This window comes from Mchenga conophoros, linkage group LG3 (assembly GCF_057382185.1).
Source record: "Mchenga conophoros isolate Kocher_MC1m ecotype Shallow Benthic linkage group LG3, M_conophoros_male_GT1.1, whole genome shotgun sequence".
Taxonomy (NCBI): Eukaryota; Metazoa; Chordata; class Actinopteri; order Cichliformes; family Cichlidae; genus Mchenga; species Mchenga conophoros.
The window spans coordinates 63,269,951-63,295,420 of NC_140528.1; the positions used below are offsets into that span (position 1 = coordinate 63,269,951).

General features: G+C 39.8%; 1 protein-coding gene across 1 annotated transcript; it reads left to right on the forward strand.

Annotated features, from left to right (window-relative positions):
* On the forward strand, positions 1-23,874 carry LOC146579963 (uncharacterized). Its single transcript, XM_085268039.1, has 26 exons — positions 1-218; positions 332-444; positions 1,175-2,522; positions 2,615-2,749; positions 2,937-2,999; positions 3,103-3,279; positions 3,357-3,539; positions 3,628-3,848; positions 6,302-6,491; positions 6,767-6,894; positions 8,379-9,911; positions 10,002-10,238; positions 10,371-10,595; positions 11,130-11,184; positions 11,342-11,485; positions 14,145-14,207; positions 14,305-14,481; positions 14,559-14,741; positions 14,825-15,167; positions 16,472-16,527; positions 19,452-20,464; positions 20,556-20,607; positions 21,174-21,722; positions 22,185-22,321; positions 22,405-22,585; positions 23,036-23,874. The coding sequence occupies exons 1-26, from the start codon at positions 47-49 to the stop codon at positions 23,317-23,319; spliced, it is 7,962 nt and encodes a 2,653-aa protein (XP_085124165.1). The 5' UTR covers positions 1-46; the 3' UTR covers positions 23,320-23,874.
* Positions 23,875-25,470: the final 1,596 nt, after the last annotated feature.

Below are 25,470 nucleotides of genomic sequence, written 5' to 3' on the forward strand. Positions count from 1 at the left end.
GTTTGAAAGACATTGAAAGCTTCTCCAGATCAGGATTTGAAGCAAAATGGATGAATGTCTGCACCCAGTGTTCTTTGAAGCTGAGGAGCTCACAGACAGTGAGAAGGAGAAGATCAGGAGATACTTTCAGAAAAAAAGACATTCTGGGGGAGGTGACTGTGGGATGATAGAAAAGGTCGGAGATAAAACCTACCGGATCTGTTTTAAGGAAAAAGAAGGTAAGAAGCCCTGCTGGGTTCAAATGCATTACAAGTAGATTAGAGCCCAAATTTACAGTTTAGATATGTGCATTCCCATAACAGCTGAACTTTGTTTTTCTGATATACTTTAGATCAAGAGCATGTTTTGAGAAGAAACACACACACCATCAATTTTAATGGTCGAGATTTAAATATAACATTGAGTGAATCTAGTCCTAGCCATGGATCTGCAAATCTCCCACAGGTGCGGTTACACTTATTACTGCTTTTACTTTCATAATAATAATGACAGGTGTTTGACAAACCCCAACCATAAAAAAAAAACAACAACACTGGTTTTCTTTTGCAATACTACATTTGCATAGGGGCTGCCAAGTGAGTAGGGTACTAACAGTGCGCCACACATTCAGTTTGCTTATTTGTCAAGAGGACAACAAAATACAATGACCAAAATAATTGTAGAGAACTAAATGTGTAAGTCTTGGTTACTGTTTTACCTCATATTAACCTAATACTTATATGCAACAGTTGTAACATTTACACTGCATTTATTCAGTGTGTGTGTGTGTGTGAGTGTACTCTTATTTGGGAGGCAACAGAAGTCAAGCATTGCTTTCCTATGCAGTCAAAAATGTCATAATTTTAAATTCACTTTATAAGCAGTTATTTTTTCTAACTCTGAGCTCAGTAACCTTCTGCTGTTTGAATAATGGCAAAACATACAAAACAAACCAAAGCAAACAAAGTCACCGTCTGACCAGCCAAACCAGTTTTGAACACCTGCGTTTTGAATGCTCTATGAGTTACTCAGGCATGAGGCACTTTAATTAGATATGCATGCCTATTGTTACTTAAAATGGTTTATCCACTGATCCATACATCTATTCTCTTCAGCTTAACCGTATCAGTGCTGTTGGGGGTGGGGGCTGGAGTTGTACTGTTTCTATTTGTCTAAAATTATTTTTCTTTTGTAGACAGCTAAAGGTCTTCAGAAGACTTTCTCCTTGGATATTTTCCTGCTTTATTACCTGAGAGACAACCTCAAAGCATTCAAAATTCTGAAAAAGCAGCTCTCTTCAGTCGGCTGCACGGTGGAGTTTAATTTTGAGGAGGAGAAGGCTGTAGTTAGAGAGGACATGAGGAAAGGGCCAGGAGGATGCTCTGCAGAGAAAGTGGAGCAACAGCTGGCTTGGGTCTTCACCAGTCTCATCGACACCTACCTCTGCTATCATGTGGTCAAACCAAAACAAGTGAAAATGGTACTGCAGGACTCGGCCTTTAAGACAGATGATATCAAAGTTTACACAGAGAGTGGCTATGCTGTGGTTGTGGGAGAGGTTGATGTTGTGAAGGAGAAGATTGCAATTCTGAAAAAAAGCCTACCCACCAAAAAAGAGCTGCCACTTGTAGAGAAATTGTTCAAGCTCGTAGAAGAAGAGTTCAATCGAGAAATGTTCGCTAACTATCCAGATGTTAAAGTCGTCAGAGGTAGTGCCACAATCACTTTGGAGGGCCCTGACAAAGAGGTGCAGTCAGGAGCTGCAAAACTAGATGAACTGATTAAGAACATAAAGGAAAAAAGAGTCAAGTTCCCCACAGCTCTGCTAACCTTCATCAAAACCAGTGGAGCCATCTCCAAATACCAAGCTCGTTTCCAGCAGAGCCTCAGAAACCCTGTTTTCTTTGAGGTGGGTTCAGATCTGGTTCTGTCCAGTTTGTCCTCTGATGCTCTGAATGAGGCCGAGGCAGCAGTGATGAGAGACCTTAAATCGGATATTATAGAGCTGCAGGGAGCTGCAGCAGTACCTCCAGATTTAGACAGAGTGAAGGAAATCCTGATGAAAGCGAAGAAAGAAGCAAACATTAGTGAGCTCAGAGTGGATGTGAGCTTCATTCCAGGAGCCAGAGGAACTGCAATGACCAAAGTACGACTGGTGGGCTACAGTGAGGATGTTAACAAGCTCAATGAGGTCCTTCGTGACTTCCAGATAAATAAGGTTACGACTGAAGAAATGAAACTGCCACATCCTGAACTGGTTGACTGCTTTGATAAAGTATTAGGCCTGATCGGTATGAAGCAATCTAATGTGACCTTGGAAGCCTCACATGTTCCACATCCCTGTGTGCTGGTGAAGGGTCCTCGTTCTCTGGTTCAGAAAGTTCGAACAGACTTAGCCACGAGTCTAGCGCAGCTGTCAACTGATACAGTGGTGTTAAATGAACTGGCGGTGCAGTGGTACTTTCAGGGAGATGGCAGACAAAACACAGAACTGGTGGAGAGATCCTGTCAGGTCCTCATCAGAGAAAAACAACATCTTCAAAGTACTGGAACTACATCAAATTTGTACTAAAGATCACAATACAGCAACAACATGAGGCAAATATTAAACTTAATCTGCTCTTCTTCCTCTCAGCGCCCACGAGTGACCTTGCTGACATCACCATAACTCTGAAAGGCAGAGTTAAACTACAAGTGGTGTTTGGTGACATCACTAATGAGACTACAGATGCTGTGGTGAACACAACAGACTTCAAAGACTTTCAGACAGGTTAAGTACTGTCATGAGTAAACAAAAGTTACTCATTGCTGAACACCATCCAAGCACGATAAATTAGACAAGACCCATTGTGTATTAAAGAGGATATTGTAGGAGCACTGACTGGCCTTTACAGTCCATTTGCATTACAACAATTTCAGTGATGGTTATTATTATTATTATTATTATTTATGTACAGATGGAGTGTGCAAAGACATCTTAAGAAAGGCTGGGCCTCAGGTTGAGGCTGCACTAATAAACAGTGAGAAGAATGATTCTGAGAAATATTTCCAAATTTATATTTACATCGTAAATCATTTCTAACAATTCGTATCATCTCATGTGTCTTTATCGCATCCATGCAGGAAATGTGAACAGTGGAGAGATTTTGGAAACCCAGCCTGGCATGTTCCCTTGTAAAGCCATTTTACACGTGTGTGGAGAAAAAGATACAGTTGCCATCGAGCAGCTGCTTCGTCGCATCATTCAACTTTGTGAGTCTTCTGATTACAAGTCTTTGGCTGTTCCTGCCATCTGTGCTGGTGAGTAGTGTGGGAGTCATTAAAGATGCATAAAACAACAAAGTTAGTTATGGAGTTTTGTTTGAATGGTTGTCCAGGATCTGGTGGATTGGACCCCGATTCTGTGGCACATGCCATCCTCCAAGGGGTTAAGACTGCTGCCTCGTCCCATCCTCTCCAGCGTCTCACCAACATTCGCCTTGTACTCAACAAGCTCACTGTGTTCCTGGCATTTAAAAAGAAAGCAATGCAGATGTTTCCCTTTGCTGTGATCAACTCAGGTAATGCAAAGTCAACTTTTCTTTGATAATACCACTGTCCTTTGATTTTATTTAAAGCTTACTTACTGTTGTTTTAACCACTTTACAGTGTCAGCTTATGCCCTGCAATGCTTTAATATTCAAGTAATGAACGACCCAAGGATCCCTCATATCAGCTCTACTGCCCAGCAGTCTGCTTTCTTGATTGTAGGTCTGTGCAGAAAAAATGTTGATGATGCCATTGCAATGCTCGGGAGAGTGTATCAACCCCTGCAGTCAACACAAACCCAGCAGGAGGAGAAAAGTTATTCTTGGGACTGTTTTTTAATGTAGGCTTCTCTGGGTTGTTGGACAGTGTCATGTAATTATTTTCTTATTATATTGTTTATTATTATATTATTATATTGTACTTTAATAATGAAGGTTTGCAAAGCAAGGCCACTTTTGACTCATAAACTAAGTGCTCAGCCAGACTGAAAAACAGGAAGTTAGTGTAGAGCTATACAAGCATATTAATAAATACAGGAAGCCAGACAGAAAAGAGGAACTTTGCCATATAAGGAATTTTGTATCGAAACTGTGTGTTATGATGATTTCTGATATGAGGTTCAGTTGTGGTGGTGATCGCAGGGTGTGCACAGGTCAAGTGCCACTATGACCCTCCAGAAAATAACGAGGACAGGGGATGATCGTTCAGCTCTTTAATGGCAGATTTAGCATGGGTGTGGGTATGTGTGTGGTTCTACAAACAGAATGGAAAATAGAACACAAATTACAATCAAATTATAGACAACAATAATCACCATATAACATATTACAGCCACATACTTGTCTTATAGGCCCTAATACTAAGCTGGCGGCTTTTACTTATAGTCTGAACCATATTTGACAACAAAGAAAATAAACATCTTCCCATCACTTAACTCTTGTGCCCCACTCACTTATGATGCCAACTAAAGAAGGCAAATACACATAACAAATCACCAACTCAAACTGAACTCAGTTTGGCCTAGGCGAACTTAGCTTAGCGATAACTTAGCTTATAGAAAATGTACAAACAGAGGACGTCCAGAGCAAGAAAACATACAGGCTATCCTTCTTACACAAGAAATATCCTGTAACTCACCAGTCTTATGGACGCACACTCTCATTGAACCCACATAAACTGCTCCCGAGCATAACTTGTGATTCACACTGCCTTCATGAACACCATTTTCCATCCCAGTCAAACATTACTCACAAAATGGCCGCGCCCTCTAGTGGCGAGGCAGAAAACTGCATCACAGTCCTGCCTTCAGAACACTGTGTGACGTGTAAAGTACCAAAATAATACCTATATGAGACACAGTTTATGATTCTAATGTTAGAGATCCTGCAACTGGCATTTGGGCTGTGCAGGGGTCTCTCTCTTCCGGAAGATGATTGAATAAAAAGAAATATAAATGTTTTAACACACTATGAGTCGGTTTTCTCTGTTCTATCATGGGGACAAAAGAATCGGGGTTTAATAACAGGTAATCCTTTATTTTTCTTTCTCTTTTGTTCTTTAATATGTGGTCAGAATGATTTACGTATGTTCAGTTACAATATGTACTGTTATATTGTTCAGATTTGTGCACAGCTCTACCAAAAGGGTGTTTCTTATGTTTATTCTAAATAAGTGACTGTAGAGTATTTTTCTTTTGCACAATGTTGTAGAATTACAAACAGCCTACACAGTAAAAATGTGAAACATACATATTCAGTGTCTTGTACTCACTTACTTCCCTAACTACAGGAATGTCTAACTTTTCTGTAGATTTTACTGTACTTGGCTGTACAAAAAGTGTATAGTGCTGTCTTGAGCTTTTTCAGGTAGTGTCACCGAATTCTGACCTTTTTTGCATTGGAAAACACAGAGAGAATACTGTGAACTGTCATAATGAAAACATGACAAAGCCATTTGACTATCTTGTTCATAAAGATGGTGTCAAGACTTCTCACTTTGATAACACCGACAGTTTCATTGACATGAATACTTGCTTTTGAGGAATGGATTATTGATTTTGAGCAAGTGACCTGCTTTTGCAGCTTATCCACTAGGTTTTGCAGTTTGCACCAAACGTTTTGAGAAATACACTAACTGCTGTGCAAATGTTAACAGTGATGTGAGAAAAGCACCAAAGCAACTGAGAAAAACTGTAAACAAGGAAATGCACCGCAAAATACAGTTACAACCTCAAAATGTGGGTGAAAGCACTGCACAATATTCATGGTATAGCTTTAAAATGCTGACATTGTCAGAGCTTCTGTTTCTGATCTGAATAACATAAGACATCAAGCAAGAGGGATGAAAAGCTGAGTGATTTTGATATTCATGGAGCTCAGATGTAGTGTGTTTCAGTAGGCTGTGAGGACTGTGGATGGATAGATAGATAGATAGATAGATAGATAGATAGATAGATAGATAGATAGATAGATAGATAGATAGATAGATAGATAGATAAAATCAATAAGCTCCTCATTAGACAAACACAAATCATCACAATAGTCAGGCGTCATTATTAACATCACGTTTTGATGTTCAGTGTTTTCAGCATAATTTGAAAAAGAAAAGACACATACTTGCACAACAAGAAAAACTGTAAAATACCCTTTAAGGTTAACATTAGGTGTGTCTACTTGTAAATGAAAGGAGGAGGAACTTTACTGAAAGTAGACGATGAAAAAGGGTTTCAGTGCGCATTTTCACACAGAGCAGTGACACAAAAGGGAGTTAACTGTATCCAAATGTCTCCTTTTAGTTTAGAATATTAGGGGAAATGGATAAATACACACATCCCCTGTTTTTTGAAGTCAAAGGTCTCTCTGGCAATGATATTCAGGATATCTGGAGATACTTTCAGAGAGGAGAAGACTCTGGAGGTGGTGAGTGTGGAATTCCTGCAGAGGTTGAAGGCAACACCTATAAAATCTGTTTCAAGGACAAAGAAGGTATTTTTTTTATTTATGTAAACAAGAATATGTGTAAACAGTTTAAACTCATGCTAATACCTCTGTGACCATGTCCATATTCACAGGCCTGCATATAATCGTGTTGAATGATGTTCACCATCTTAACTGAATATTAGAAGAGCTAAAAAAGCTAAAGAACAATATGCTGCCCTAAGTTACTTGCGATTCTTTGTTTCTTTCATTCTTGCAGTTACATTTTTAAATGTAAGATTTTGTCCGTGACATGTGGTGACTGAATTTAGCTGTTTTGACAGTTCAGGAGCGGGTTTTGCTGAGAAAGTTTCATGCCATCTCTATTTCTGGTGGAAAACAGTATTTAACAGTGAGCCAAGCAAGTTTACCTCCACAGACCCTCAATCAGTCAGCGACCAGTCAGTCACAGGTAAGTTTTCTTTTTTCTTTTTCCTAAGGAAACCTTGCACTATGTACTGTCAGGTAATCTGACCTGACCAGTTTGGGTGGATTCCTGAAAGGTGCAGGCATTCAAAAAAGGCACCCAAAGCAAAATCCAAACATGCGCCATGTCTGATTAATAGAAATGCAGTTTTATCCAACACTAAGATAATGAATCAGCTGGGAAACATGTACTCTGATTACATCTCTGAGTTTATTTATGATCAGTTTAGTTACATTTTATTAGGTTCCCTTGAGTCTTTGTCCTCTGTGCTCCTCTCGGTGTTCTCCCCAGCCCATCTTGTCCTCTGTATGTGCTCCTTAGTTATGTCCACATCTCGTCTCCCATTCTCACTGCCCTGTTCCCTTGTTAAGTCAGAGTGTCCTAGTCTGCCTTTTTCCCATTTTATTTTGACATGGTCTTTGTGCAGTGTGTTTAGTTTTGCTTCCTGGTGTCATGTTCGTTTGTATCAGTTTTGTTCCCCGTGTGTTTCCACTTCCCCTGGAAACCTCCTGTCTATATATATTGTGTTTTCCCTCAACCTTTATTGTCGTGTCTGTTTTTTCCACCATGGCTCTTCTGTGTTCCTTCCCAAGTTTACGAGGTTTAACCAGGCTTTTCTAGTAATGGGTAATTGTCTTGTTTTCTTAATTTCCCCAGTTCAGGCGATTGATCCTCTGTTTAGTTTATAATTTATGTTTTTCTCGTTCAGGATATCTGCCTAAATAAATGGCACGCTTTCAGTTAAATTCCAGTTCCCGTCTGTGCTCTGCGTTTCGGTCCTCACATAAACAATCCATGCAATTTGCCTTCACATATCGTGTCAGTTTCCTGCTCTTAGCTGACAGGAGTGGCACTCGGTGCAGTCTCCTGCTGGTTTACCCCATCTGCTTCAAGTGACGTGTTGTGTATTCGGAGATGCTCTTTTGCATACTTTAGTTGTGACAAATTATTTGAGTTATTTTTGCCTTCCTATCAGAGACTATTGCGCAGGAAATTTTCTGTAGATCAGCAATATTTGTACTAATTGTACTTAGTACAGTTAGTATCCACATATGTTGACTTGTTGATTTGTAAAAATGGAAATAAATAACAAAAATAAAATAAAACTGCCAAAAAACAACAAAAAACCTGTCATCTGCTACTGACCAAACTGCTTTTAATCATTGGCCTAAACTTTCACAATTAGTGATACTGCAGACTCTATTTTACCAGAACCAAAGCATTTTAGAAAGTGGAAGCCTTCTATAAACTAAGATAACTTACATTCACCTATAACTTGGATAGACATTTGAAAAAGAACAACCAATTTGGTCAATAACACTCAGTCCATGTAAGCTTATCTCTTATGTTTTTTATTTTTATTTTTTATTATCTCTTATGTTTAATGTTTATGTATTTTTTAAATGTAGAATTCTTATTGGTTTTCAAGCATAACGTGATAAATGTGCTTTTTTTTGGTTCTTTCTCAGGCACCAACAAAAGTGATCACAAAACATCTCGAGAGGACATTTAACGTAGATATTTTCCTCCTGTATTATCTAAGAGATAAACCCAAGGCATTAAAAATTCTCCAGAAGCAGCTCTCTTATATCGGCTGCACGGTGGAATTAAAATTTGATGATGAAAATGTTGTAGTTAGAGGTGACAGTCAGAGTCAGCCAGGATGCCCTGCAGAGAAACAGGAGCTACAGCTGGATCAGATTTTCAGCCGTTTCAATGAGAACTATCTCTGCTATCATGTATTTGAGCCAAAAAAGATCAAGATGCTGCTGCAAGACTCCTCCCTCAAGATAGATGACATCAAAGTGTACAATGAGAATGGCTATGCTGTGGTTGTGGGAGAGGTCCATGCTGTGAAGGAGAAGATTGCAGATCTGGAAAACATTCAATACACCAAAAAAGAGCTGCCAATTGTGGAGAAGCAGTACAGGCGTATAGAAGAAGAGTTCAATCGAGAAATGTTCGCTAACTATCCAGATGTTAAAGTCGTCAGAGGTAGTGCCACAATCACTTTGGAGGGCCCTGACACAGATGTGCAGTCAGGAGCTGCAAAACTAGATGAACTGATTAAGAACATAAAGGAAAAAAGAGTCAAGTTCCCCACAGCTCTGCTAACCTTCATCAAAACCAGTGGAGCCATCTCCAAATACCAAGCTCGTTTCCAGCAGAGCCTCAGAAACCCTGTTTTCTTTGAGGTGGGTTCAGATGTGGTTCTGTCCAGTTTGTCCTCTGATGCTCTGAATGAGGCTGAGGCAGCAGTGATGAGAGAGCTCAAAGTGGCCACTGTAAAACTGCAGGGGGCTGCAGCAGTACCTCCAGATTTAGACAGAGTGAAGGAAATCCTGATGAAAGCGAAGAAAGAAGCAAACATTAGTGAGCTCAGAGTGGATGTGAGCTTCATGCCAGGAGTTACTGGAACTGCAATAACTAAAGTACGACTGGTGGGCTACAGTGAGGATGTTAACAAGCTCAATGAGGTCCTTCATGGTTTCCAAAAGAATGAAGTTGATATTCAAGAAGTGGTAAACTTGTCACATCCTGAACTGGTTGACTGCTTCGATAAATTGTTAGACCTGATTGGCATGAAGCAATCTAATGTGACCTTGGAAGCCTCACATGTTCCACATCCCTGTGTGCTCGTGAAGGGTCCTCGTTCTCTGGTTCAGAAAGTTCAGACAGACTTAGCCACGAGTCTAGCGCAGCTGTCAACTGATACGGTGGTGTTAAATGGACCGGGGGTGCAATTGTACTTCCAGGAAGAAGGCAGACAAAACAAAGAGCTGTTAGAGAGATCCTGTCAGGTCATCATCAGGGAACAACAAGAAGTCTATTCTCAAAGTACCACAAGTGTGTCTGATCTTTACCCAGAGCCACTATACATTAACGTCATCAGCTCCAACCCAGACAGACTGGAAAGCAACACTGCCAGAAGTACACCAAACACAACAGCTGTTAACAAAACAAACCTGGAGATCAAGCTTAGCACTTTGGAAGATGAACAGGTTAAACAAATATATTCTAAACAATTTCACAATTTCTATTCAAGCAGCATGTGTCCCACATGTTAGTATTATTTCACATAATTTCTACAGGTGAATGTGGTGGTGGCCCCCATGGTATCCAAAAAGCTTACTTCCACTAAGGTTGGTAAATGTCTACTGAAAAAAGCAGGAAATCCATTGCAGAAGGTCTTTCATCTGATAGCTCGGAAGTGGACCCTTTCTGCTGGTAATGTTATGGTGGTTGATGCACCTCCGGCTCTGAGCTGCTCTAAGATCTTCTTCATTGAGTGTCTGCCATGGGATGGAGTTGATGGCCTCAGCATGCAGGTAAAGTAAAAACACAGTAAATTCATAAACATGTAAGAAAAACACAGTCATAAACCAGTAAATGGAAATGGTAAATCTCCTTACCCCTGAGACCAACGCATAGACAAGTTTTTCCTGTTTTCTCCTTTGCAGACACTTGCTATTGGGCTAAAAAGGTGTTTGGAACTCTGTGTAGAGGAAGGCTGGTGTTCAATTGCCTTTCCAATCATTGGACCCGGGGTAGTTCTGAAATATCCCCAGAAAGAAGCCATTCAAGTGCTGACTGACAGCATTGACCAGTTTGGATTATCTGGGTCATGTGAATCCCTTCACAACATCTATATTGTCATTAAACCAGACTATCAAGACTCTGAGGAGGTGACAGAGTTTGATCTTTTTCGATAGCTGTATACAGCAACCCTTTTTTTAAATTTTTATTTTCCACTATCAGTTACTGCAGTAGCAGGTCATAGTATTACTATATTACATTGTATTAAATACATATTACTCCCTGCTGAGAGTGATAGTAATATGGGTAGGAATGAAGGTGTTAGACAGTACCACCCGAGCTACTGGAGTAAAAATGAATGCAATTACAGTACATAAGCATGTTTCTGCTAAGGCTGTATCTCTGTTAAAAGGGAGCATCTCCCTTCTGCCATCTCCGAGCTCTTTCTCACGTATGATCATCTGTTTATTGTGTTTTTCTTGTAAATATTGCAACATAAAGCACAGATGATAATGATCACAACACAGAGGATATGTCATTTAACATTAGTTAGAACCAGAGAATCTCAGGACTTGTTACCAAAGTAAGGGCAAGTTTGCGTTTGTTCTTAGTTTTAAGTACTGTGCATTGTTTGTAGAAACATTTCTGGAAAGGTGGTGCTTAAACCAAACATGTATCTACAGTGCTACCATGAGGTCTACAGACAGCTGAGCTTGAAGATCAAGCAGAGCGGTCAAGGTAAAACCAGAGCTGGTTGAACTGTTTTGATTCAGACAAAAATCTACCTTTGAAATGTTGTGTTTTTAACAAATATTTAACTGTTTCCACAGTTCAAAAAGTGACATGGAGGTTGATATCAGAAATGTGAATCTTGTTGTCGTGTTCGTCTTTTCAGCCACCTTCAAGTCCCTCAAGAGTGACCTAACTGGCATAACTGTGAAAGTCCGAGGTGGGGTTGAACTAGAAGTGGTTTTTGGTGACATTGTTAATGAGACTACAGATGTTGTGGTGAACTCAACTGACTTCACAAATTTTCAAGGTGAGAGCTTTTGAATCTAATCAACTGTTGGATTTCAATCATGTTTCCTGGGAAAATGCACTTTAGCCTTATGCTGGTAAACCATCTAATATCCATGTCCTTGGTGGCCTAGCTAGGGTGAAAAATAGAGATACGTTTTTGGGTTCTGTTGGCTCTCCCCTTTTGATAGAATTTCAAAATGTATTTAAAATAAGAAAGCCTTTTACAGATAATACCAACTTTAATGCCAAAACAAGTGAGGCTTAATTTCAGATTTATCACTTTCCAGTTTGTAAATGCATTTAGCACATGGCTAAAATAAAACCAACTCTAAACCTAATACATTTCCATTGACCTGTAGGATGTTTAGGGCAAATTAGGTTTTATACATACTTTGAAAAAAAAATCCCCTCTAGCCCCGGTTGGTGGTCTTTATCCTTCATGCTTGGCTCCTTTACCAGAGGCCTGAGAGCTTGAGGGTCCTATGTAGCAACTTTGCTGCTCCTAGGACTGCGCTCTTCTGGACAGAGATCTCGGATGTTGTTCCTTGGATCTGCTGGAGCCACTCGCCTAGCTTGGGGGCCACTGCACCAAGTGCTCTGTTTACCACTGGGACCACTGTTAAGTGTACCCTCCACATCTTCTTTATTTCTTGGAACTTCTTCAGCTTTTCGTGTTCCTTCTTCCTGATGTTGTGTTGCTACGTGGTGGAAGATGGCCATCTTCCACTGCTTGTCCACCACCACTATGTCCAGTTGGTTTGCCATTTCCAGTTTGTCCATCTGTATCTGGAAGTCCCACAGGATCTTAGCACAGTCTTTCTCAACCCCCTATGGGGAGTCTTCCATTTTGACCTCATTTTGTCTCAGGGGCATTTTTGCACAGCCTGCACCTGGGGTTTTGCCTGATGTGGTAGACCCCAGCCTCTATCGATCTTATACTAATTCCTGTACTTATTCCTTAGCCTGGATTCCTTATTACTTATGTACTTGTTCCTGTGCTGCCATGATTAGTGCCTCTGTGCTATCTTTTAGTCAAGCTTTATCTAGCCATTGGTAGGAATTCTGGATGTCAGCTATTTCCTCTATCTGCTGGTGCTACATACCGTGCAGGGGCTTGTCCTTCCATGATGCCTCCTTTTCTTGCTCCTCATTCTTGGGTTTCTACTGCTTGAGGTATTCACTGAGCACACAGTCAGTTGGGGCCATCTTCCTGATGTACTCATGGAAGTTTCTTGTCTCATCCTGGACCATGGTTCGGACAACAACTAGTCCCTTGCCTTCTCCCTCCTGCCTTCCTTCCTTCCAGAGGCTTCTATGTCCTCCATAGGCCAGCTTATTATCCCAGCAGGGAAGGGTGTAGGTTTTGATAATCGGGATCTTGTTCTTGCCATTTAGCTGATTCCTCAGGACTTGCTTTTCTCTGCGGGTACTTGGCAGTTGCAGCGTTCCTATCGGCCTCTTTGTGGTTCCCATTTGCCTGTGGGATTCCCAAGTACTTGTAGCTGTCCTCTATGTCTGCAATGTTTACTTCTGGTAGTGCGATCCCCTCCGTTCTGACTTCCTTTCTTCTCTTCATTACCATCCGACTACTTTTCTCCAGTCCGAATGACATTCTGATGTCATTGCTGTATATCCTGGTGGTGTGGATCAGTGAATCGATGTCCCATTCAGTGAACCTTGATATCATCCATGTAGAGAAGGTGGCAGAAGATTGCTCCATTCCACAGTTGGTACCAGACAAAAGTTTGGACACACCTACTCATTTAATGGTTTATCTTTATCTTTATGACTATTTATACTGTAGATTCTCACCGAAGGCATCAAAACTATGAATGAATACATGGGATTATGCAGTAAAAACATGGTGAAATAACTCAAAACATGTTTTATAATTTAGATTCTTCAAAATAGCCACCCCTTGCTTTGATTACTGCTTTGCACACTCTTGGCATTCTGTCGATGGGCTTCATGAGGTAGTCCCCTAAGATGGTTTTTAATCAGTCTTAAAGGAGTTCCCAGAGATGCTGAGAGCTTGATGACTCTTTCCCCCCCTCACTCTGCAGTCCATCTGATCCCAAACCAACTTGATTGGGTTTATGTCAGGTGACTGTGGAGGCCAGGCCATCTGCAGCAGCACTCCATCATTTTCCTTCTTGGTCAGATATCACTTACACAGCCTGGAGGTGTGTAACCGATGGCATGGCATGTCGCTGCAGGGTGCTGTGGTAGCCATGCTGGTTCAGTGTGCCTTCAGTTTTTAAATAAATCCCTAACAGTGTCACCATCAAAGCACCCCCACAGCGTTACACCTCCTTCTCCACGCTTCATGGTAGGAACCATGCATGTAGAGACCATCATTTCACCTTTTCTGAGTCACACAAAGACACAGCAGGTGGAACCAAAGATCTCAAATTTGGACTCATCAGACAAAAGCACAGATTTCCTTTGGTCTAATGTCCATTCCTTGTGTTTCTTGCTTTGCAGCGCTGTCAACAAAGCAAAGAGTAGCTACTTTGAGGAATCTAAAATATAAGATATGATTTTTATGAGTTATTTCATCAATGTTTTCTTTGCTACATAATTCCACATATCTTGCTTCATATATTTGATATCTTCAGTATGTATCTAATGTAGAAAGTAGTAAAAAAAATGTAAAAGTTATTATTATTGATCTACAGGTGGTGTATGCCAAGAAATCTTAACTATGGCTGGACCTCAGGTTGAGGCTGAACTCAGAAATGGTGAGAAGAATGGCTGAAGATACACATTTAAAATTGCAATATATTTCTGGCACACAGTTTGCAGTATCTTAATCATGTTTTTGTTGTGTCCGTGTAGCAAAAGTAAAGAAGGGAGATATTTTAACAACCTCACCTGGAGGGTTCCCATGTAAAGCTATTTTACATGTGTGTGGAGAAAAAAATGTGAGTCTCATTGAGAAACAGCTGCTTTCTATCATTCAAACTTGTGAGTCTTCTGGATACAGGTCTGTGGCCATTCCTGCCATCTGTGCTGGTGAGTAGTGGGCAAGACATTAAAGATGCATAAGTGAACAGAAAACATATAAATATTTTATTTGAATGGCTGTCCAGGATCTGGTGGTTTGGACCCCAACCACGTTGCATATGCCATCCTCCAAGGGGTTAAGACTGGTGCAACTTTCCGTCCTCTCCAATGTCTCACCAACATTCGCCTTGTCCTCAACAAGTTCAGTGTTTTCCTGGCATTTAAAAAGCGAGCAATGCAGATGTTTCCATCTGCTGTTATCAACACAGGTAACAGCTGTTCCTCTTCCTCATGAGGCACCTTTTTCATTTTTGAGCTATTTGTGACTGATTATAAATCATCTGTTTTACAGTTGTTGCACAAGCCACCCCAGTTATGAACATAGACCCAAGCATCCTTTCTACCAGGTCCAGAGTTCAACATTACACCTTCATGATTGTCGGACTATGCAGAAAAAATGTTGACAATGCCATTGCAAATCTCAAAAGTCTGTATCAGGCTGAGTGCACTACGCAAATCTTCAGGCAGGATGAACTTGCAGGCCTCACTCAAGATGATGTGAACCACTTAAAGCAGTTGACTGAGGTCCTGGGTGTGTATGTATTGGAAGACCATTTTAATCCAGGCTGCTGGACTGTGAGTGGGCTGAAAGATGGAGTCCATCAGGTGATGCAAGTGATTAGAAAATCTGCTACGTAAATATTTAGTCAAGCAAAATACTGAAAATCCACTTTTTTTCTTACATATCTGTGAGACAGAAGAGGTGTGTAATAAAATACAGATAGATATTAGGTTTTGGTAAAAGAAACAAAACAAAACAAAAACACACCCATACGTTTGTTTATAGTGATCTGAGTTTCTTGAATACCTCAAGTAGCTTAGCACCAACAGAAATGTGTGAAATGCACTCTGTTCTGCTGAGCACAGAAAAAAATAACCAGCCACAACATTTATTTGTAAGTTTGTGATTACAGCAAATGTAAATGCCAAGGTTTTTGAATTTGTGAGCATGTCTGCAAATCAAAGCAAGAATAAACATCCTTCCTGGGATATTAACACTCCTGCATGAATTTACTTTCTGTTTTTTTTTTTGACAAATTCACAGCTGCTATGTTATTGTTAACAGTATTGATGCAATTTCTAGTCTCAGTATGACATCTAGTGGATGGTCTGCTAACACAGCAACATTACTGCAGTATTGTTGCACAACTTATTTATTGCTTCAGTTTAGCCTTCTTTTTTCTTTTTGTGTTGTTTGAAATCTCAATGCATGAATTGAAATGTTCAGATCCTAACTTATGTCTGCTTTACAACCGATAGAGTTACAGCTGTTAAATGTGTAAAAACAACATCATCAAAAAACATAAATACCCATGAGGGCTCGTGTGGAAAAGTGGCCTCACATTGCTGTTACAGAAGACGACTTTGCAACTTTTTAAAGTTGTAAAGTTGTTTTTAAAGTCTGTCATTGCCATATTTAACAGGTACTTCGTGTAGTAATAGCAATAATAATCATTTAAATAGATAAATAGATAGCAGAATAGATAATCAGCAGACTTCAGATCTCTTTTAAAAACATTATATATGACTGTGACTTCATATATAATGAAGTCACATATATGACTTCATATATGACTTCACAGTCATATATGAAGACTGTGACTTCAAAGAGAGGAGCATATTTTTTCTCCTCTGATTTAATGATGGTTTGGAGAATCACATGTTTTAAGTGTTTCTTAAAGTGTATGTATTTCAGAGAGCTAAAGAAGCCTCTTGTACAAGAGGTACTTCTTCATGAACCAAAAAGAAGTCCAGCTGCCTTCTTTACAAACACTCAAACCTGCCTTGAGAATTTTTCACAGGCATACTGATACAAGTACAACATTTATTCATGACTATTTGGTAAGTAAGACCACGCCCCTTCAAAATCAGAGTTTCTATTGTCATGTCAGTGTTTGAAATGAAGTATTTAATATCTGTCTGGTAATTTCCTCAACAGTAGATTTCTCCACAAGCACATTTTACTCAGCAACATAGACCGTGGGGACGAGGAAAGTAGGACCCAAAACGCAGGACTCTGCGATGCCACAGTGCACTTTATTTACAGTGAAATAGACACGCTAGCCGACTACCAAGAACACACGTCTCACACAGACTATACCAGTCAGGAGTAATAATCCCACGTCGACTGTCGCCGCGAGTCCCGGTTAAATACCTCTGTCTACATCGGTACTCCCGATGACGACAGTCGCCAGGTCACGCCTTTCCCACGGTGCGCACTTCCGTAAACAGCCCCGAGGACCAGGGGGAGAGAGAGAGAAGCAGACACACGCACACACACTCTACATACAAACGTGGACAGAACAGTAGACAACACAGACCCCAAATAATAATAATAATAATAATAATAATAATAATAATAATAATAATAATAACCACTGCTCACGGACCCCAGTCCTCCAGAGCCGGGTCCGTGACAGACAGACAAGTTAAAAACAGTACCCGCTCCAGCATTGCTCGTAATAAAGATACTTCTACTCTAGCAAGTTCCCTAAATGTTACCATCCCAGCAGGACAAACAAGGAAATTCACCATATGAAACACAGTGACCTATTTTCATATCTAGGTGTGTCTGTGATTATGACATTCCAATGGAGGTTACAGGGACTTACAGGAAAGCGAAACAGAAAAAAAACCCTGGGAGATTAATGCTTTCTCAGGAATGTGGTCTATGGAGACGTAAGATATAGAGGACTTGTATAAAACATATTGTAGATATTGTAGGTATTGTAGGTAAAATGCCATTATTGTACTTTATAATCAGATCAAAGGGAGAGAAAACATCAAAATAAGAAGTTGGCCTTCTGAGGGATTTGAATATGGAATTAGTGGAAAAGAAGGTAAGGAATCCCAGTGTGCTTAAATTGTGTTATGTGTAAAAACTCTGTCTTAACTAGCCAACAAACAATCTGGGTCATGTTTATGGGGGACAGTGTCAGACATGAAACTAATGCTGAGAGGTCAGTAAAAAGAGTAGAAACTTTCTTTCACAAAGTAAATGTAAGAGATTAGGCATCATGTGAAGGATAAATATATTCTATTTTTATGTAATTTCTCTAATTACCTCAATGAATAACAATAAACATAGCTCATTTATGATCTACTTACAATCATTCTTTGTCACTTCCATATCTACACCATGCAATAACAAAAACAAAGTAGTAGTTCCCAAGGTTTTACTATGGCTACACTTGCGTTTCTTTCTGGTAGTTCCCCCACCGGATAAAAACTACATTTGGGAAACGGGTCTATCCTGCTGGGTTGGATAGACACCATCCCAGCAGGTTATTTCATAAACTAACCTGTTGCCGTGGTGACATCCTGTCACAACGCCATGCTCACTTCCATGTCCTTTTTACAATGACACAAGAGCAATTTCTTTCAAAAATGTTTGTAAAGGCAGACTTCATGGCTAGGCGCTTGATTTTATACACCTGTGGCAATGAGACTGAAAACACCAGAATTTAAAGATTAAGAAGGGTGGCCCAATAAAGGTGAATGTAAAGTGAAGGTAAAGGGATCGTCCACATCCAAAGACAGAAAAACAAACAGAAGATAAAGTTCATGGTATTTCATGATTTGTGGTTATAACCAGTCACTGCCAGTACCACAGTCAGCAAAATGCTTTGCAGTTTCAGTCTAGCTTTAACTTGGACTTGTTTCCGCTCTACAAAAGGGGAGGGTTGTTTGGTTTTGCACTTCCTTTATAAAGTGCAAAACCAAACACACTTCCGTGTAAAGAGCCTGATCAAAGTAAGTGTCAGACTAATTTTCTTCAAAATATTAAATCCTCACGTCAACCATCAGCCACCGGTAACCAACAATGTAACACCGACCTTTAAATTTTGTAATGTATGCTGATATATTTAAAAATAATTTACACACATAATAACAGCACATTCAGCACACGGACGGTTGTCCGGTGCGGCATCGAGGTGGGGGGCGGATTCACGGGCATCGGCAAAAAAAAAAAAAAAAAAAAAAAAAAAAATTGCTCGTACTCACGCTGCCCCGATATCAGCCAGCGCATATTGGGAATGTCATAGGCACCGATCGGTTTTCTATCGCCCATTTGCTGGGAGTAAGGGCGCCCTCTGTTTGCGAGGTGCGCCTGCTGCTTGCGGCACAGGGAGGAGAGGGCGGGGATGCGGGAGCAGCATCTAATAACCAACTCGCAAAATAAAATAAAAACAAAACAACAAACACGAAAACACCAGACATTATGATACAGACTTATAATTTGCACCGATGTTTTTTCGAAATTCTATACGCGAGTGCGAGAGCCCTCGGTGCGCCTGCTCGCTGCTGAAGTCAAAGTAAACTTTATTGTCATCTCCGCTACATACAGTCCAGTAGAGAGACAAGACGACAAGGCTCCAGTTACAGCAGTGCAAGTAAACAAACAACAAATATAAGAAGAGTAAGAAAATAAATACACACTTTAGGACCAGGGGTAAAGAGATCAATAACAATTTAAAATGTATATTTTACAGTTTGATGATTTAAAGTCTCACACACAACCTGTCGAAAGGGGAGGGGGCCCTGCTGCTTCCAAATAGAGCACATTTCATTCAAAATGATGTAAATCCAAGCCCATTATGTATTCATGATTTGAATCCTGGGTTGTGTGAAATCTCAGAAATAAAGCCTAGACAAAGTGAATCTGTGAACTAAGGTGTAGCTCTGTTGGGTTGTGTTGTGGTGATCCTCAGGTTGGGGGATTTGTGTTCATACTGGAGTTCAAAATTAAAACCAATGGATGTTCATTTTGACTAGATAGTACTTGACAGATTTACAGAAATGTAAATTTATTCTTTGTACATTACATTTTTGAAATCCAGTACTTTTTTTCCACCAGATTTTTACTAAAGATTTCTTGAAGGAGAAGCAGTTCAAACTGGAAGAAGAGTTTCACTGAGTCATGTGCACTCATTGGCCAGAGGCTTCAATCATGGGAGGGAAAAGGAACACAATGTTCTTGGAAAGCAGTGACGAGGAGGAGCAACTAGGAGCTACTAAACTTGAGGAACTAATAAGGCAAATATCAGAAAAGAGAGTCAAGCTCCCAGCAGATTTGAGGACTTTTATCAAATCCAGCCATGCCATCTCCAAGTACCAGACTCTCTTTCAAAACTTTAGACATCCTGTTTTCATAGAAGTGGGATCAGATCTGGTTCTGTCCAGTTTGTCCTCTGCTGACCTGGATGAGGCTCTGGCAGCTGTGGTGAACGATCTGAGTGTGGAGATTGTGAAGCTGCAGGGAAATGCAGCGGTATCTCCAGATCTTGACAGGATGAAAGAAGTCCTGATGAAAGCCAAGAACAAAGAGAACGTTCATGAGCTCAAAGTGGATATCAGCTTTGTCCCAGGATCTAATGGATCTGCCACAACCAAAGTAAGACTGGTGGGCTACAGTGAAAATGTGAGCAAGCTCACTGATGTTCTTCACGACTTCCAGTTGAATCAAGTTACAACTAAAGAAAAAATCTCTCTGCTTCATCCTGAAATGGTTGACTGTTTTCATAAAATCTTAGACCTGACTGGCATGAAACAGACCAAGGTTCCTTTAAGAGCCTCACATGTTCCAAATCCACATGTGTCTCTATCTGGACCCCGATGCCAGGTTCAGGAGGCCAAACAGGCCCTAACGTCAGCTCTAACCAGTCTGACAATAGAAACTTTGGGTCTGGATGGAGCAGGGGCTCAGCGGTACTTCAAGACTCAGGGTAAAGTGAGTAAAGAGCTGGTAGAGGACTCCTGTTGTGTCATCATCCAAGAAAAGCAAACTGTAGTCACCCCAAATGTGAGCACAAAAGCATATGCCAGCAAGTCACTTACTATCACACCCCAAACTTTGATTACTGGAAGGTCCATGAGGACTCTGGATACCACAACAATCCCATATGTTGATGTTAGCAGTTTGGTTCAACAGGTTAGATTATTTCTATTCTATTCTATTAACAGTTCGATAACAACACATGTCATAAAAAGATGGTGTTTACTGCATGCATTTGTATTTGCAGGTTTACGGTGCCTCCTACAAAAACAACTTGAGCATGAAACGGGAAAACCAAGGTATACCAACAGCTATTGAGTTAAGTAAACTAAGGTAGATGTAAAGCACAAAACAAATGGAAGCATAAAGGTTATTTAGATAAGTAAAAGTATAAATACTGTAATCTGCAGGAGCTCAACAGTCAAAATAAAGATGCAAAGTGCTATCAGCAAAACATACTGACTAAAAGAGCCAGTGACCTAACAGCAGAACAAAGAGGCAGTCCAAGTTTGCTTGAGTATAGCTTTTTATTTAGAAATTATACATGAGACTAACAAAAAGGGACAAATACAAAGTTCAAAAACGGGCTAGGAGTTAAAAATGAGGGAGGTATACAAACAGGCCAGCATAAAACTCTTAAAATGCATAGATGCAATTGAAAAGGGGAACTATTCAAGGACAAGTTCATGAAGACTATTCAGTTATATTTTTGCAGTAGATGTTTTATTTAAACACCAAATAATACAGATGTTTCCTTCTGTTGTAACACAAGTAGTTTGATGAATGTTAACATCAAGTTCCTGTTTATCAGAATCCTGTTGATGTGTTTTTATAACCTATCAGTGCTTGACTTGTTTTAACACAGACATGAGTGTCCTCTGTACTACTCATCAGCGGTCCATCTTCCTGTTCCTGGGCCTTGGTAAAAAGAGTGTCCATGATGCAATGAAGAAGGTAAAAGATTTGTACCAGGCTCACTGCTCCACAAAAAAAATGACAAAGGAGGAGTTGGCAGACTTCACCCAGGATGAAATAAAGGATCTACAGAAGCTAGTGGAGGCCCAGGGTTTGCATGTACAGCAGGACCAGAGTGGAGATGGAGGCTTGGTAGTCAGCGGGTTAAAAGATGGGGTCACCGATCTGATACAGATGCTTCACGCTGCTGCTCGTCTACGGAGAGAAGTCAGAGTTAGGGAGGAGGATAATTTGTACCATTGTGTGGCGTGGTGCATCCTGGGATATGATGGTAGCTGGGAAAGGCTCCCCAAAACAGATAATTATAACCTAGAGCATGATATCAAGAAAGAGATAGTGGACACACACGGAAACATGTGGAGCGTGGATCTGCAGAAGATGGAAGCCAGAAGTCGGTTAGCTAGAAAAACCAAGCTAAAACGACTGGAGAATCACTCAGGTGAGAAGAGTGGTCTGGAAAAGCTGTCGAGTCCTAATTAGCACATCTTAAATGTCAAAAGACTTACAAACATTAGAGTGGTGATAAAATACTTTAATGGGATTTATGATCTGAGCTAGAGCTCCTTGACATATTTTTAATCATGATTTCCTTTTGTCTATGCATTTCTTTATTTTTAAAGTTCATCTTAATTTCCCCGATCACTATTTTAAAAAGTGTTCATGTGAGCAAAGCAAGCCCTTTGTTACTCCATATGGTCAGTTTATGTAGTGCACAAAATATACGCCTTCGTTTTTTACCTTTTCTGGAAGCCCTCTGTGAGATTATGTCTGATTGCGCTGCACTCAGGATTTATGACAGTTTCAGTATGGATTTTGTCTTGATTTGTTTGTCTTTGGAAACAATAATTTTAGAAACATTTTTTTTTAATCTTCTTTGGTTAACTGGTCTAACTTTTTCCAGACTTTACTCTTCCTTTGTACTGGGACAATATGGCTAGTGGTGAAAATCTAAAAGTGGTTGCATTGGAGCCTTCCTCTTCAGAGTACCTCAAAGTAAAGGCGGCCTTCACGCAAACAGTTCAGAAGAATATATTGAAAGTGGGTGGTTTTTACCAGAAATCTAAGTTAACTGTGTTGAACAGGAAACTTGAACAGCTGAACATTTTGTTCTTTTGTGTTAGATTGAACGCTTGCAGAATGTCCATTTGCGGCAAAGCTACGAAGTGCAAAAGAAGAAGCTTTCTGAAAAGAACAGACAGGAAGGGGGAGCACGTGAAAGGCTTCTATATCACGGGACGAGTCAGGACAGCTGTGAGTCCATCATAAGAAATGGATTCAACAGGAGTTTTTCTGGGAAACATGGTAATTATCCTTTGATCCAATCAACTTTAATCAGCATGATCACCTGATTCTGTTTATAGAACACCGGTGCATAGAAAATATCCTATAATAATGTTATAACATTTGATGTCACTGTTGCTTTATTTTGTTGATATTCTTTTTTTATTTTCTAATACAGAACATTACAGTGCTCTGCAAATGTTTTGACCTACCCTTCATGTTTTTATATTTTGCTTCCAAGCAGCCATTTTTTCTTGTAATATTTAGGGTTGTTTTCCAGACATTTGCTTTTTCACAAATTTACAGTCCTTGTACCTGACCATTTTCAGAGGATTGTGTTGTGTTTTTTTAAACCACCTAACAAGATCTTTGAATCTTTCAAACGTAAAAAAGACATCTAACCTGAGAAGTGATATAAATGTCTGATAATTCCAAAACTTTAAATGTCTCTCTTTTATTTTCTGTTTTCAGCAACCTTATTTGGTCAGGGGACCTACTTTGCTGTCAATGGCAGCTATTCAGCCAACCCCGGCTATTCAGGGCCAGCTGCTGATGGTTCTCAGAGAGTATTTGTGGCCCGAGTCCTCACTGGTGTTTACACTCAGGGCAACAGCAGCATGAAGGTGCCTCCGCCTCGCAGCAATCAGCCCGATGACCGTTATGATTGTTTGGTGGACCAAATAGCAAATCCAAGCATGTTTATTATTTTCAATGATAACCAGGCATATCCAGATTACCTCATTACCTTCTGTTAGTGCTTCATCATGGGGAATATTTCCTATACAGCTAATACATTTTCAACACAGCATTACCATCAGTAACTTGAATAGTCAGGCCCCATCTTATGTTAAAGACCTCATAGTACCGTATCACCTCTATAGAGCACTTTGCTCTCAGACTGCAGGCTTACTTTTGGTTCTTGGGATATTTAAAATAGTGTGGGTTAAGATTAGGCTTAAAACCTCAATTTTTGGTAAAGCATATGTTTAGTGCAGATAACCCTCAATCCTCCTTTAGTTACGCTTTAGTTTTTCCTTCCCACTCTCGGTCAGCATTGTCAGCACTTGCTCATAGCACTTGTCTGATGTTTGTGTGTTTTTCTTTATATCTGCATTATTATTGTCTTTATTTTACGATGTGAAGTGTCGACCTTTGTGATTTGGTGTTATATATGAATAAAACTGAATTGAATTGAATTGAACTGAACTGAATTGAATTAAATTAAACAGTGAGTGCAGACAGCAGCTTGCTTTGCAACATGGCTGCTGTTTTGTGTTGAACAACATTTTGACTCTTCTGATAAAAGGAATCTTCTTATTGTTATTCTTATTATCTTCTTATACAACTCACTATTAACTGAACAGCCAATGAAATAGTCATTCTGTGGAAAAACTGGAGAAGTAATTAGTCGCTCAACCACACAACATTAAATAGCAAATAAATCCATCTTCAAAAGTCTCTGTGCTTAAATTCCTGAACTTAAATTTAAAGAAAACTGGCTGCTCAAGACAGGCCAAGTGTAACTTTGTGTTACTACTTCTGCCACAGCGCAGTCTGGATTTTCCCAGCCCTTGTAGGCAGGGCTGCTGAAGCACCTTTGAATGGGAAGGACATATTTAAAGAGGCACAGATCACTGTTGATGTCGAGACAGTTCAAATTATAATTTATGTCAGGTCTCTGGTCTTTCTGTTAATTTACATCTAAAATATGAGCATTTCAATAATGTTATTCAAACCATATGTTGAAAAACTGTGTCATTATTTGTTAATGCATAATAAACTAAGCTAACTTCAATTGGACTCTAAAGTTTGGATTCTGAGCTTTAGATATTTGTAGATTACCACTTGAAGCTACATGTGAGAACGTGGAAGAACACTGTGGAAGACCAAGACAAATCTGTAACTGATGACTTACCAAAATGAGCACAAAAGTAACTGTAGTGTTTCACACTAAAGTGAAAGATGTTTAATTTCCTCAGCAGTGAATAATAAAAGATTTGGAGTTTGTTTAGTAGCTGTAGCTTTATGAAAATTTAAGTGTTTTTAAAATGTATTAAATCAACAATGCTTTTTTTGCCCTGTGAATTTTTACATATACTGTTTGCTCTTAAAATAAACTCTTTGAGAATGAAAAATCTAACATATTTATATAATTTGTTCAGCAATTTGATCTTAACAAACTGATGCCACTTCTCTAACTGTAGAGGCTAAGCCTACGGTTGAAGCGACTGAGGTGGTCGTTAACGGGGGTGACGCGATGTCACTGGTACGTATGAATTAAGTAAACAGTCCAATAACTCCAGTACTTCTTATCTTGTCCTTTTTGGTCTTTATTCCCATATCATCTTAACATAACAGCGCAGCGGTCTCAAACTGTTTGCCTTCTTACAATTAATGACACACCTGACGCCGATTACGTGCGTCTACCTTAAATACCTTTACATGAACAAAACAGAAAAAGGTGACCTCTAGCGGCCACATAAGGTATTAACCCAAAAATGGCTCCTACACCCTTGTTTAAAGAATCAATGTAATGTATGCTATTGTTCACTGCATGACATCTGCCCATAAAGGACCCCATCACATGAATCAGTCACTGCCACAAATCTCCTGAGCTTATTTACCTCCTTCTTAGTAAAAGCCATATCTGTAGAATTCTCTTTGATGTTTTAAAGCTTGAGTTAATGACAGAGCTCACATAATTACTGGTAAAATGTCTTTCTCAAAACCATGTTAAGACATAAATATGATTTAGAGTTATACTCTGACAGCTGAAACACCTTGTAAAGTACCTGCAGAGTAGGTAGGTGAGCTGAAAAGCCCCTGAAAATTAAATGCGGACTTTTTGCATTGCTGGGTGTATGAGTTTAAGTATGAGGATGCGATACTTGAAAAGTGAAAGTGAA